This window comes from Narcine bancroftii, chromosome 3, assembly GCF_036971445.1.
Source record: "Narcine bancroftii isolate sNarBan1 chromosome 3, sNarBan1.hap1, whole genome shotgun sequence".
In the NCBI taxonomy this organism is placed as follows: Eukaryota; Metazoa; Chordata; class Chondrichthyes; order Torpediniformes; family Narcinidae; genus Narcine; species Narcine bancroftii.
In genome coordinates this window covers 234,037,410-234,052,869 of record NC_091471.1, presented here as the reverse complement: position 1 = coordinate 234,052,869, position 15,460 = coordinate 234,037,410, and the positions used below count along the sequence as shown (strand labels likewise).

At 38.3% G+C, this 15,460-nt stretch overlaps 1 protein-coding gene across 6 annotated transcripts in view; it reads left to right on the top strand.

Annotated features, from left to right (window-relative positions):
* Window positions 1-15,460, top strand: part of LOC138758296 (uncharacterized) — a 153,531-nt gene that overhangs the window by 38,185 nt on the left and 99,886 nt on the right. For 5 of the 6 annotated variants that reach the window (XM_069927003.1, XM_069927002.1, XM_069927001.1 and 2 more), the window contains exons 4-5: window positions 2,289-2,603; window positions 8,481-8,795. In XM_069927003.1, the coding sequence (XP_069783104.1) occupies window positions 2,289-2,603; window positions 8,481-8,795 (630 nt within the window). The remainder of the gene's footprint in view (window positions 1-2,288; window positions 2,604-8,480; window positions 8,796-15,460) is intronic. The other variant, XM_069927004.1, reaches the window with a different exon arrangement.

Here is a 15,460-nt window from a genome sequence, read left to right as displayed (position 1 = left end):
CGAGGAAATCAACATTAGGTGGGGTCCTCAAAGACCCCCTCACCCCTCAGGCCAGGGCCTCTTCACTCTGCTACCATCAGGGTAAAGGTCCAGGAGCCTGAAGATGAGCACAAGGACAGCTTCTTCCCCGCTGCCACCAAGTTCCGGATTGATCCATGAACCAAAGACACAGCCTAACTTTGACTTCTTTATTCCACTCTTTATTTTCTAAGGTGGCTTCTATGAATGTTGGCACTGCAATGCTGCGTGTCGCAAAACAACGGATTTTGTGACTTGTTACCGCTGACAGATTCTGCTTCCGTTCTGTGACCTGCGCACTGACTTCAGGAGGGCGAATCGAAGGGGAGCTCCACGATCGGCCGCCCACTGGAAATAAAGTAACCCGTGCTGACACATTGGCCAAATTTCCACAGACGCTCTGGCCGAGCGCAGCATCCACTTTTTTCAATCGCACCGCCGCCCAGAAATGTGGGGCTTTGCCGTGTACCCGAGGCCCTACAGCCCTCGATGTCATGCCGGCCCATACGTTCTTATGTGGTGTGTTCCTGATGGAAATTCGCTACAGCCGTGTTGTATTTGAAGGAAATATATTTTGCTGGTGACATCTTATCTAAGCGTTACTTTCCAATATTTAATTTTGGTTTTCAAAGGCTTCATTTAGGTTCAGAGAACAATGAATTTCTTACAGCGCTGACGTAGAACCCACTGAGTCTGTTTCCACCACCTTTCCCCACCAGCATGTCCCCATATGTTAAAGAAATTGCACAGATTCAAAAAACCCCTCAAATAGGGCTGAGGGCAAGGACCCTTGGGAAAAACTGGACCCACCATCCCCCCCACCCCAGTACTTAAATGAAAAGGAAGGAGAGAATAAGGGACCAGAAAGCAAGCGCTCATCGTTTCCGCTACGTCGCGCTCCTTTGATCTCGCAGGGATGGGTAACTTTATTTCCTTCATTCTGAAGGGGTGAAAAATTGTGTGCCTGCGAGTTCCAGGAAAGGGTGGCCACACTCTGACCAACGCGACCCATTTCCTCCTGAAACCAGGCATGAATCTCCTCCAGGGGGTGAGGACGATGCAGTTCTGCGTCTCTGTATTCCATCATGTGGCATGAGGTTGGGAGCCGTGTGGCAGAACGCACCACTGCAGGCACGACTTCGCCACTGGCCCACCTTCTGTCCCTGTAGCTCCTCCCCATAAGGTCCCGAATAAAGGGGGAGAGCCCCGGTCTCTTCCCTCCATACCTGCCATGGACGCAAGCCAGCTGCGCCCGGAGGCGTGCCGTGCCTTAAATACGACTGCTTCGGTGCCTGCGTTGTGGGGGGAAGGGGTTCATTGATCGCGCCACAGTGGATTGGTAGTCTTCAGAGAGGAATAGCTGCATACTACTTGATCCATCAGTGTGGACCTTCCCAGTGGCCACCATTTCTATTCCCCATTCCAATCACTCCCTGACGTGTTTTTCCATGGGCTCGTGCAGTGTCAGACTGAGTCCACCTGCACATTGGAGGGCCAACCCCTCGTCTTCTGTTTGGGCACCCTCCAACCGGATGGCATTAACTTTGACCTCTCTGGTTTCCGTTAATCGCTCCCCAGCTGCGTCCCTTCTCTACTTCCCCCCCATACTATCTTCCTCTTATTATCTCCCTTTCTGTCTGCCTTTTCTCTCACTCTCTTTCTCTCTCTCTCTCTCTCTGTCTCCCTCTCAGACTTTCTGTCTCCCTCTCTCTTTTTCTCTTTCTGTCTCTTGTCTTTTCTCTCTCTCTCTCTCTCTGTCTCCCTCTCAGTCACTCTCAGTCTTTCTATGTCTCCCTCTCTCTTTTTGTCTTTCTCTGTCTTTTTTTCTCTCAATCTCTCAGCCTCTCTGCCATTCTCTCTCTCTCTCCCCCTCTCTCTGCCTGTCTGTCCCTCTCCCTTCTCTCTCTCTGCCTGTCTCTCTCTCTCTCTCTCTCTCTCTCTCTCTCTCTCTCTCTCTCTCTCTCTCACACCCTTCCTCTCTCTCTCCTCTTTTCCCTCTGTCTCCTTCCACAAAGCCAAAATCATTTCTCACCCTTCCCCTTATCATATCCAATTGACACCTTTTATTGGTGGGTCTGAACTCCTCCCCCCTTTTAACCCCAGTCTTTATATTCAGATGCCTGGCTGCTTTTTGCTTAAGCATTGAAGAAGGTTTTTGGCACAAGTCATTGATACTATTCCTTTACCTCCTGTGGACGTTGAGAGACCGGCCATGATCCTCCAGCATTTACTGTGTGTTTTAACTAATTTACTTGTTCCCTTCCTGACAGAGTTTGACATCAGGCTGGTCGGTGGCCCCAACCGTTGCTCTGGAAGAGTGGAGGTCAACTACAAGGGGCGATGGGGGACGGTGTGCGACGACAGCTGGGGTGCCGAAGACGCCAAGGTTGTTTGCCGCCAGCTGGACTGTGGACCCCGCGCATCGGCTGTGACCAGAGCACATTTCGGGGAAGGCAATGGGAGCATTTGGATGGATGATGTCGCCTGCAGTGGAAGCGAAACCTCCCTTTGGGACTGCCCTTTCCCGGGGTGGGACCAGAACAACTGCGTCCACTCAGAAGATGCGGGGGTGCGCTGCGAGCAAGGCAAGTTTGGGCTTTGGAAATTGAGATCTTGTTTTTTTTTTCTTTTTTTTTCTTTTTTTTAAAAAATTTTTTATTTTTCACACCATAAATCACGTTAGCCATGATATACACCTTTTCTTTTTCACACATATACAGTGACTTTTTCACCCCCCCCTCCCTCCTCCCAAGCCACCCCCCACTCCCCCCTCATCCATTTTAGGTATACAATCTAGGTTGCATTAAGCCAGTCAGACAATGTTGTCATTCAACAAAAATGCACCAGAAATTCTACTGAGCCCATTCATTTCTTTTCTTCTCCTTCCATCAACTTAGGTAATGTTTGTTCCCGGTAGGTTTTCGCTATTGTATTTAATGTAAGGCTCCCATACTTGTTCGAATATTTCAATATTATTTCTTAAACTATATGTTATTTTTTCTAATGGAATACATTTATTCATTTCTATATACCATTGTTGTATTTTCAAATTATCTTCCAATTTCCAGGTTGACATAATACATTTTTTTGCTACGGCTAGGGCTATCTTAACAAATCTCTTTTGTGCATCTTCCAAGTCAATTCCAAATTCTTTATTTTTTATGTTACTTAGGAGAAAGATCTCTGGATTCTTTGGTATATTGTTTTCTGTTATTTTATTTAATATCTGATTGAGATCATCCCAAAATTTTTCTACTCCCTCACATGTCCAGATTGCATGAATTGTTGTTCCCCTTTCTTTTTTACATCGAAAACATCTATCAGATACTGTTGGGTCCCATTTATTTAACTTTTGCGGTGTAATATATATACTGTGTAACCAATTATATTGTATCATACGCAGCCTTGTATTTATTGTATTTCTCATCGTTCCAGAACATAATTTCTCCCATGTTTCCTTTTTTATCTTTATATTTAAATCTTGTTCCCATTTTTGTTTAGTTTTACCATTTGTTTCCTCATTCTCCTTTTCTTGCAGTTTAATATACATATTTGTTATAAATCTTTTGATTAACATTGTATCTGTAATCACATATTCAAGGTTACTTCCCTCTGGTAAACTCAAATTGCTTCCTAATTTATCTTTCAAGTAGGATCTCAGTTGGTAATATGCCAGCGCTGTATCTCCAGTTATATTGTACTTATCTCTCATTTGTTCAAAGGATAAGAATCTACTTCCTGAAAAACAATTTTCTATTCTTTTAATCCCTTTTTTTTCCCATTTTCTAAAGGAAAGGTTGTCTATTGTAAAAGGGAGTAGCTTATTTTGCGTCAATATTAGTTTTGGTAATTGATAATTTGTTTTATTTCTTTCTACATGAATCTTCTTCCATATATTGAGGAGATGGTGTAATACTGGAGAAGTTCTATGTTGTACCAATTTTTCGTCCCATTTATATAATATGTGTTCAGGTATCTTTTCCCCTATTTTATCTAATTCTAATCTCGTCCAGTCTGGTTTTTCCCTTGTTTGATAAAAATCTGATAGGTACCCTAATTGTGCGGCTCTATAATAATTTTTGAAGTTTGGCAATTGTAAGCCTCCTTGTTTATACCATTCTGTTAATTTATCTAGTGCTATCCTCGGTTTCCCCCCCTCCATAAAAATTTCCTTATTATTTTCTTTAACTCTTTGAAGAATTTTTCTGTCAGTTGTATTGGCAATGCCTGAAATAAGTATAGTATCCTTGGAAAAATGTTCATTTTAATACAGTTTATCCTTCCTATCAGTGTTAGTGGTAGCTCTTTCCAATGCTCTAAATCGTCATGTAATTTTTTCATTAGTGGATTGTAATTGAGTTTATATAATTGGCCTAGATTTTTGTTTATTTGTACACCTAGGTATCTTATTGCCTGCATTTGCCATCTGAATGGGGATTCCTTCTTAAATTTTGAGAAATCCGCGTTATTCATAGGCATTGCTTCACTTTTATTTACCTTTTTCTTGTATCCCGACACTTCTCCATATTCCTTCAATTTCTTATATAGTTCTTTTATTGATAGTTCTGGTTCTGTTAAGTACACTATCACATCATCCGCAAATAGACTGATTTTATATTCCCTGTCTTTTATTTTTATTCCTTTTATATTATTATCTATTCTTATCGATTCTGCTAGTGGTTCTATAGCTAGCGCAAACAATAATGGTGATAGTGGGCATCCCTGCCGCGTTGACCTGCTTAAGTTAAATTGCTTTGATACATGTCCATTTACTGTCACTTTCGCTAACGGTCCCTTATATAATGCTTTAATCCAATTAATATACTTCTCCGGTAAACTGAATTTTTGCAATACTTTGAACAAATAATTCCATTCTACTCTGTCGAAGGCCTTCTCTGCGTCTAAAGCAACTGCTACTGCAGGTGCTTTATTTCCTTCTACTGCATGAATTAAGTTAATAAATTTACAAATATTGTCTGTTGTGCGTCTTTTTTTGATAAATCCAGTTTGGTCTAAATTTACCATTTTCGGTACCTGTTCTGCTAATCTGTTTGCTAATAGTTTAGCTATTATCTTATAATCTGTGTTTAGCAAAGATATTGGTCTATATGACGCTGGTGAGAGTGGATCTTTCCCTTGTTTTAGTATCACTGTAATTATTGCTGTTTTACATGAATCTGGTAAGTTTTGTGGCTCATCAATCTGGTTGATTACATCCAGGAGGGGCGGTATTAATAGGTCTTTAAATGTTTTGTAGAATTCTATTGGGAGTCCATCCTCTCCTGGTGTCTTATTATTTGGTAATTTTTTTATTATCTCTTGTATTTCTACTGTTCCAAATGGTTCTGTTAATTTATTTTGTTCCTCTATTTGTAGTTTTGGTAGTTCAATTTTAGTCAAAAATTCATCTATTTTCCCTTCTTTCCCTTCGTTTTCAGTTCGGTATAATTGTTCATAGAATTCTCTAAAGTTTTCCTTAATTTCTTTTGGATTATATGTAATTTGTTTGTCTTTTTTCCTTGTTGCCAATACCATTTTCTTAGTTTGCTCTGTCTTAAGCTGCCATGCTAAGATTTTGTGTGTTTTTTCACCTAGTTCATAATATTTCTGTTTTGTCTTCATTATATTCTTCTCCACCTTATATGTTTGTAGTGTTTCATATTTTATTTTTTTATCTGCCAATTCTCTTCTTTTGGTTGTATCTTCCTTTATTGCTAATTTTTTTTCTATGTTTACTATTTCCCTTTCCAACTGCTCTGTTTCCTGATTGTAGTCCTTCTTCATCTTGGTTACATAACTTATTATTTGCCCTCTAATGAATGCTTTCATTGCGTCCCATAGTATAAACTTATCTTCCACTGATTCCGTATTTACTTCAAAACACATTTTTAATTGTTTTTCAATAAATTCTCTAAAATCCTGTCTTTTAAGTAGCATGGGGTTTAATCTCCATCTTTACATTCTTGGAGGGATGTCCTCTAGCTTTACTGTCAGTATTAAGGGTGAATGATCCGATAGCATTCTCGCTTTATATTCTGTTTTTCTTACTCTATCCTGCATACTAGCTGATAACAAAAATAGGTCTATTCTTGAGTATGTTTTATGTCTAGTCGAGTTGTATGAGTATTCCTTTTCTTTTGGGTTTTGTTTCCTCCATATGTCCACCAGTTTCATTTCTTGCATTGATTTAATTATAAATTTGGTTACTTTGTTCTTCCTGTTAATTTATTTCCCCGTTTTATCCATATTTGGATCCAAATTCAGATTGAAATCCCCTCCTATTAGTATGTTCCCTTGCGTATTAGCTACCTTCAAAAAGATATCTTGCATAAACTTTTGATCTTCTTCGTTAGGTGAATATATATTAAGTAGATTCCAAAGCTCCGAATATATCTGACATTTTATCATAACATATCTCCCTGCTGGATCTATTATTTCCTCTTCTATTTTAAATGGCACATTTTTGCTAATTAATATAGCCACTCCTCTTGCTTTTGAATTATACGATGCTGCTGTTACATGTCCTACCCAATCTCTCTTTAATTTCTTGTGCTCCAATTCAGTTAAGTGTGTTTCTTGGACAAATGCTATATCTATTTTTTCCTTTTTCAGTAAATTTAGTAGTTTCTTCCTTTTAATTTGGTTATGTATTCCATTAATATTTAAAGTCATATAGTTCAGCGTAGCCATTTTATATTTTGTTTATCTTCTCTTTCCGTTTTTCCATCATTACCTTTCCTCATTTTCCATTTCTGTTTTCTTATTTTCAACACTTTACAAGACAACATTCCTACAACATCCAACATTTTCCTTATTCTCCTATTTCTATCTTCTTTATCCCCAATCTCCCCTTCCCCTCCTGAGTTGTCCTTTATCCCTTGTCGGACAACCACATCTCCCCTCTCCATTTGGATTTGCGAATCCACTCGCAAGCGTCAACTGATTTTGCAGTGATCGCTCTTTTCCCCCACCCAGCTCCCCCCAGAAAAGATTTCACTTTTCATATGTCACAAAGGTCACTCTTTTAGTTCCCTCCTTATTCTCTCTATTCCATTACCTTCCCTTATTAATTCTTGTCTATACTATCTATATTTTCCTCTAATTACAGATACTTTCACGTATGCACATTGTCTCTATTCACTCTTATACCTCTTTACCCGCATACATATCAATCGTGGTCATTTTTACCCTCATTACCCGTCTTCATCCCTCAGTCTATTTTTGTCTTTACCCACATACATATCAATCGTGATCATTTTTACTCTCATTACCCGTCTTCATCCCTCAGTCTATTTTTGTAATTGTTCTGCAAATTTTCGTGCTTCTTCTGGATCCGAGAACAGTCTGTTTTGTTGTCCTGGAATAAATATTTTCAATACCGCAGGATGCTTCAGTATAAATTTATACCCTTTCTTCCATAAAATCGCCTTTGCTGTATTGAACTCTTTTCTCTTCTTTAGGAGTTCAAAACTTATATCTGGATAAATGAAGATTTTTTGCCCTTTATACTCCAGTGGTTTGTTGCCCTCTCTTACTTTTTCCATTGTCTTCTCCAGTACCTTTTCGCTTGTAGTATATCTTAGGAATTTTACTACAATAGATCTTGGTTTTTGTTGTGGTTGTGGTTTAGAGGCCAATGCTCTATGTGCCCTTTCTATTTCCATTTCTTGCTGTAGTTCTGGACATCCTAGGGTCTTAGGGATCCACTCTTTTATAAACTCCCTCATATTCTTGCCTTCTTCATCTTCCTTAAGGCCCACTATCTTTATGTTATTTCTTCTGTTATAATTTTCCATTATATCTATTTTTTGAGCTAGTAGTTCTTGTGTCTCTTTAGTTTTTTTATTAGATTCCTCCAATTTCTTTTTTAAGTCTTCTACCTCCATTTCTGCTGCTACTGCCCATTCTTCCATCTTGTCCATTTTTTTCCCCATTTCTGTTAAGGTCATATCTATTTTAATCACTTTCTCTTCTGTGTTGTTTATTCTTCTTCTTAAATCATTGAATTCCTGTGTTTGCCATTCTTTAAATGACTCCATGTATCCTCTAACAAGAGCAAGTATATCCTTTACCTTGCCTTTCCCTTCATCTATTTCACTGTATTCTTCCTCTTCTTCTTCCTCTGGGTTGGCAATCTGTTGTTTCTTTGTTGCCCTTTCCTTCTCTTCTTTCTTGTTTCTATTGTCTTCTGTGGTCTCTTCTTGCTGCAGGTGTTCTGCAGCTGTCGTTGCCGGCTGTGGAGATCGACTCCCCTTTTATTGGTGGGTCTGAACTCCTCCCCCCTTTTAACCCCAGTCTTTATATTCAGATGCCTGGCTGCTTTTTGCTTAAGCATTGAAGAAGGTTTTTGGCACAAGTCATTGATACTATTCCTTTACCTCCTGTGGACGTTGAGAGACCGGCCATGATCCTCCAGCATTTACTGTGTGTTTTAACTAATTTACTTGTTCCCTTCCTTACAGAGTTTGACATCAGGCTGGTCGGTGGCCCCAACCGTTGCTCTGGAAGAGTGGAGGTCAACTACAAGGGGCGATGGGGGACGGTGTGCGACGACAGCTGGGGTGCCGAAGACGCCAAGGTTGTTTGCCGCCAGCTGGACTGTGGACCCCGCGCATCGGCTGTGACCAGAGCACATTTCGGGGAAGGCAGTGGGAGCATTTGGATGGATGATGTCGCCTGCAGTGGAAGCGAAACCTCCCTTTGGGACTGCCCTTTCCCGGGGTGGGACCAGAACAACTGCGGCCACTCAGAAGATGCGGGGGTGCGCTGCGAGCAAGGCAAGTTCGGGCTTTGGAAATTGAGATCTTGTTTTTTTTTTTCTTTTTTTTTCCTTTTTTTAAAAATTTTTTATTTTTCACACCATAAATCACGTTAGCCATGATATACACCTTTTCTTTTTCACACATATACAGTGACTTTTTCACCCCCCCCCTCCTCCCAAGCCACCCCCCACTCCCCCCTCATCCATTTTAGGTATACAATCTAGGTTGCATTAAGCCAGTCAGACAATGTTGTCATTCAACAAAAATGCACCAGAAATTCTACTGAGCCCATTCATTTCTTTTCTTCTCCTTCCATCAACTTAGGTAATGTTTGTTCCCGGTAGGTTTTCGCTATTGTATTTAATGTAAGGCTCCCATACTTGTTCGAATATTTCAATATTATTTCTTAAACTATATGTTATTTTTTCTAATGGAATACATTTATTCATTTCTATATACCATTGTTGTATTTTCAAATTATCTTCCAATTTCCAGGTTGACATAATACATTTTTTTGCTACGGCTAGGGCTATCTTAACAAATCTCTTTTGTGCATCTTCCAAGTCAATTCCAAATTCTTTATTTTTTATGTTACTTAGGAGAAAGATCTCTGGATTCTTTGGTATATTGTTTTCTGTTATTTTATTTAATATCTGATTGAGATCATCCCAAAATTTTTCTACTCTCTCACATGTCCAGATTGCATGAATTGTTGTTCCCCTTTCTTTTTTACATCGAAAACATCTATCAGATACTGTTGGGTCCCATTTATTTAACTTTTGCGGTGTAATATATATATATACTGTGTAACCAATTATATTGTATCATACGCAGCCTTGTATTTATTGTATTTCTCATCATTCCAGAACATAATTTCTCCCATGTTTCCATTTTTATCTTTATATTTAAATCTTGTTCCCATTTTTGTTTAGTTTTACCATTTGTTTCCTCATTCTCCTTTTCTTGCAGTTTAATATACATATTTGTTATAAATCTTTTGATTAACATTGTATCTGTAATCACATATTCAAGGTTACTTCCCTCTGGTAAACTCAAATTGCTTCCTAATTTATCTTTCAAGTAGGATCTCAGTTGGTAATATGCCAGCGCTGTATCTCCAGTTATATTGTACTTATCTCTCATTTGTTCAAAGGATAATAATTTATTTCCTGAAAAGCAATTTTCTATTCTTTTGATCCCTTTTTTCTCCCATTCTCTAAAGGAAAGGTTATCTATTGTAAAAGGGATTAGCTGATTTTGCATCAGTATTAGTTTTGGTAGTTGGCAATTTGTTTTATTCCTTTCTACATGAATCTTCTTCCAAATATTGAGCAGATGATGTAATACTGGAGAATTCCTACGTTGTACCAATTTTTCATCCCATTTATATAATATATTTTCAGGTATCTTCTCCCCTATTTTATCTAGTTCTAATCTAGTCCAATCTGGCTTTTCCCTTGTTTGATAAAAATCTGATAGGTATCTTAATTGTGTGGCTCTATAATAATTTTTAAAGTTTGGCAGTTGTAAGCCTCCTTGTTTATACCATTCTGTTAATTTATCTAGTGCTATCCTCGGTTTCCCCCCTTTACATAAAAATTTCCTTATTATTTTCTTTAACTCCTTGAAGAATTTCTCCATCAAGTGTATTGGCAATGCCTGAAATACGTATTGTATCCTTGGGAAAATGTTCATTTTAATACAGTTTATCCTTCCTATTAGTGTTAGTGGTAAGTCTTTCCAATGATCTAAGTCATCCTGTAATTTTTTCATTAGTGGATAATAATTTTGTTTATATAGATGGCCGAGGTTTTTATTTATTTGTATACCTAGGTATCGTATTGCTTGCATTTGCCATCTGAATGGTGATTCTTTCTTAAATTTTGAGAAATCCGCATCGTTCATTGGCATTGCTTCACTTTTATTTGCGTTAATCTTGTATCCCGACACTTCTCCATATTCCTTCAATTTCTTATGTAATTCTTTTATTGATATTTCTGGTGCTGTTAAGTATACTATAACGTCATCTGCAAATAAACTGATTTTATATTCCTTGTCTTTTATTTTATTTTTTATTCTTATCAGTTCTGCTAGTGGTTCTATGGCTAACGCGAACAATAAGGGCGATAGTGGGCATCCCTGCCTTGTTGATCTGCTTAAGTTAAATTGTTTTGATATATATCCATTTACTGTCACTTTCGCCAATGGCCCCTTATATAATGCTTTAATCCAATTAATATATTTCTCTGGTAAACTGAATTTTTGTAGTACTTTGAATAAATAATTCCATTCTACTCTGTCAAAGGCCTTCTCTGCGTCTAAAGCAACCGCTACTGTTGGAGCTTTATTTCCTTCTACTGCATGAATTAAGTTAATAAATTTACAAATATTGTCTGTTGTTCGTCTTTTTTAAATAAATCCAGTTTGGTCTAGATTTACTATTTTTGGTACATAGTCATCTAATCTGTTTGCTAATAGTTTAGCTATTATCTTATAATCTGTGTTAAGTAGAGATATTGGTCTATATGACGCTGGTGCAAGTGGATCTTTCCCTGTCTTTGGTATTACTGTAATTATTGCTGTTTTGCATGAATCTGGTAAGCTTTGTGTTTTATCAATCTGATTGATTACTTCCAGGAGGGGAGGAATTAATAAATCTTTAAATGTTTTATATAATTCTATTGGGAATCCATCCTCTCCTGGTGTTTTATTATTCGGTAGTATTTTTTATTATCTCTTGTATTTCTACTATTTCAAATGGTTCTGTTAATTTATTTTGTTCCTCTATTTGTAATTTTGGTAGTTCAATTTTAGTTAAAAATTCATCTATTTTCCCTTCTTTCCCTTCGTTTTCAGTTTGGTATAATTGTTCGGTGAATTCTCTGAAGTTTTCATTAATCTCCGTTGGATTATATATGATTTGTTTGTCTTTTTTCCTTGATGCCAATACCATTCTCTTAGTTTGTTCTGTCTTAAGCTGCCATGCTAGAATTTTGTGCGTTTTTCCCCCTAGTTCATAATATTTCTGTTTTGTCTTCATTATGTTCTTCTCCACCTTATATGTTTGTAGTGTTTCATATTTTATTTTTTTGTCTGCCAATTCTCTTCTTTTAGTTGTGTCTTCCTTCATTGCTAATTCTTTTTCTATATTTGCTATTTCCCTTTCCACTGCTCTGTTTCCTGATTGTAGTCCTTTTTCATCTTGGTTATATAACTTATTATTTGCCCTCTGATGAACGCTTTCATTGCATCCCATAGTATAAACTTATCTTTCACTGATTCCGTATTTATTTCAAAGTACATTTTAATTTGTCTTTCAATGAATTCTCTAAAATCCTGCCTTTTAAGTAGCATGGAGTTTAATCTCCATCGATACATTCTTGGAGGGATGTCCTCTAACTCTATTGTCAATATCAGGGGTGAGTGGTCTGATAATATTCTACCTTTATATTCTGTTTTTCTTACTCTGTCTTGCATGCGAGCTGATAACAGGAATAGGTCTATTCTTGAGTATGTTTTATGTCTACCCAAATAATATGAATATTCCTTTTCCTTTGGGTGTTATTTCCTCCATATATCCAAAAGTTGCATTTCTTGCATCGATTTAATTATAAATTTGGTTACTTTTTTCTTTCTGTTAATTTTTTCCCCAGTTTTATCCATGTTTGAATCCAAATTAAGGTTGAAATCCCCTCCTATTAGTATGTTCCCTTGCGTGTCTGCTATCTTCAAAAAAATATCTTGCATAAATTTTTGATCTTCTTTGTTTGGTGAATATACATTGAGTAAATTCCAAAACTCCGAATATATCTGACATTTTATCATTTCATATCTCCCTGCTGGATCTATTATTTCCTCTTCTATTTTAATTGGTACATTTTTACTGATTAATATAGCTACTCCTCTAGCTTTTGAATTATATGACGCTGCTGTTACATGTCCTATCCAATCTCTCTTTAATTTCTTGTGCTCCATTTCAGTTAAGTGTGTTTCTTGCACGAATGCTATATCAATTTTTTTCTTTTTTCAGTAAATTTAGCAGTTTCTTCCTTTTGATTTGGTTATGTATTCCGTTAATATTTAAAGTCATATAGTTCAACGTAGCCATTTCATACTTTGTTTATCTTTCCTTTCCGTTTCCTCATCATCACCTTTCGTTCTTATCCATTTCTGCTTTCTTGTTTTGAACACTTTATAAGACAACATTTCTAAAGCATCAAACATTTCCCTTATTCTCCTATCTAAAATTTCTTTAACCCCACTATCCCTTCCCCTTCCTGAGTTTCCCTTTATCCCTTGTCGGGCAACCATATCTCCCCTCTCCATTTGGATTTGCGAATTCACTCGCAAGCGTCAACTGATTTCGCAGTGACCGTAACTCCTCCCCACCCAGCCCCCCCAGAATAGATTTTAATTTTCATATACAACAAAGGTCACTCTCTTAATTCCCTCCTTACTTCCTCTCTTCCCTTTCTTTCCCTTATTAATTCTTATCTATACTCTATATATTTTCTTTTAAATACACATACACTCATGTACACACACATATATATATATATATCTTTGGCTTGGCTTCGTGGACGAAGATTTATGGAGGGGGTAAAAGTCCACGTCAGCTGCAGGCTCGTTTGTGGCTGACAAGTCCGATGCGGGACAGGCAGACACGGTTGCAGCGGCTGCAGGGGAAAATTGGTTGGTTGGGGTTGGGTGTTGGGTTTTTCCTCCTTTGCCTTTTGTCAGTGAGGTGGGCTCTGCGGTCTTCTTCAAAGGAGGTTGCTGCCCGCCAAACTGTGAGGCGCCAAGATGCACGGTTTGAGGCGATATCAGCCCACTGGCGGTGGTCAATGTGGCAGGTACCAAGAGATTTCTTTAGGCAGTCCTTGTACCTTTTCTTTGGTGCACCTCTGTCACGGTGGCCAGTGGAGAGCTCGCCATATAACACGATCTTGGGAAGGCGATGGTCCACCATTCTGGAGACGTGACCCACCCAGCGCAGCTGGATCTTCAGCAGCGTGGAGTCGATGCTGTCGACCTTTGCCATCTCGAGTACTTCGACGTTAGGGATGAAAGCGCTCCAATGGATGTTGAGGATGGAGCGGAGACAACGCTGGTGGAAGCGTTCTAGGATCCGTAGGTGATGCCGGTAGAGGACCCATGATTCGGAGCCGAACAGGAGTGTGGGTATGACAACGGCTCAGTATACACTTATCTTTGTGAGGTTTTTCAGTTGGTTGTTTTTCCAGACTCTTTTGTGTAGTCTTCCAAAGGCGCTATTTGCCTTGGCGAGTCTGTTGTCTATCTCGTTGTCGATCCTTGCATCTGATGAAATGGTGCAGCCGAGATAGGTAAACTGGTTGACCATTTTGAGTTTTGTGTGCCCGATGGAGATGTGGGGGGGCTGGTAGTCATGGTGGGGAGCTGGCTGATGGAGGACCTCAGTTTTCTTCAGGCTGACTTCCAGGCCAAACATTTTGGCAGTTTCCGCAAAGCAGGACGTCAAGCGCTGAAGAGCTGGCTCTGAATGGGCAACTAAAGCGGCATCGTCTGCAAAGAGTAGTTCACGGACAAGTTTCTCTTGTGTCTTGGTGTGAGCTTGCAGGCGCCTCAGATTGAAGAGACTGCCATCCGTGCGGTACCGGATGTAAACAGCGTCTTCATTCATATATATATATATATATACCCATATACACACATACATATAGTTCGTTGCCATTTTTACTCTCGTTACATGTCTTCATCTCTCTTTCTGTTTTGTAGTTGTTCTGCAAATTTTTGTGCTTCCTCCGGATCCGAGAATAGTCTGTTTTGCTGCCCTGGAATAACTATTTTAAGTACCGCTGGGTACTTTAGCATAAATTTATATCCTTTTTTCCATAGGATCGCTTTTGCTGTATTAAACTCCTTTCTCTTCTTCAGGACTTCAAAACTTATGTCTGGATAGAAAAAAGATTTTTGACCTTTGTATTCCAGTGGCTTTTTGTCTTCTCTTATTTTCTTCATTGCTTTCTCCAATATATTTTCTCTTGTTGTATATCTTAGGAATTTTACTAAAATGGATCTTGGTTTTTGTTGTGGCTGTGGTTTAGGGGCTAATGTTCTATGTGCCCTTTCTATTTCCATTTCTTCCTGTAATTCTGGTCTTCCTAGGACCCTGGGGATCCAATCTTTTATAAATTCTCTCATATTCTTGCCTTCTTCATCTTCCTTAAGGCCCACTATCTTTTTATTATTTCTTCTATTATAATTTTCCATTATATCTATCTTCTGAGCTAACAGCTCTTGTGTCTCTTTAACTTTTTTATTAGATTCTTCTAATTTCTTTTTTAAGTCCTCTACTTCCATTTCTATGGTTGTTTCTCGTTCTTCCACCTTGTCCACTCTTTTTCCTATATCTGACATGACCATCTCTAATCTATTCATTTTTTCTTCTGTACTTTCAATTCTTTTTATTTCACTAAATTTTTGTGATTGCCATTCTTTTACTGATTCCATATATTCTTTAAAAAAAAATATATCCATCCTCTTGCCCTTCCCTTCTTCTTCCATTTCCCTATGTTCTTCTTCTTCTTCTTCCTCTGGGTTGGTCATCTGTTGTTTCCTTGATTTCTTTTTAATCTCTTCTTTCTTGTTCTCGTTGTTTTCTATGTTCTCTTCTTGTTGTTGTGTTGTAGCTGTCATTC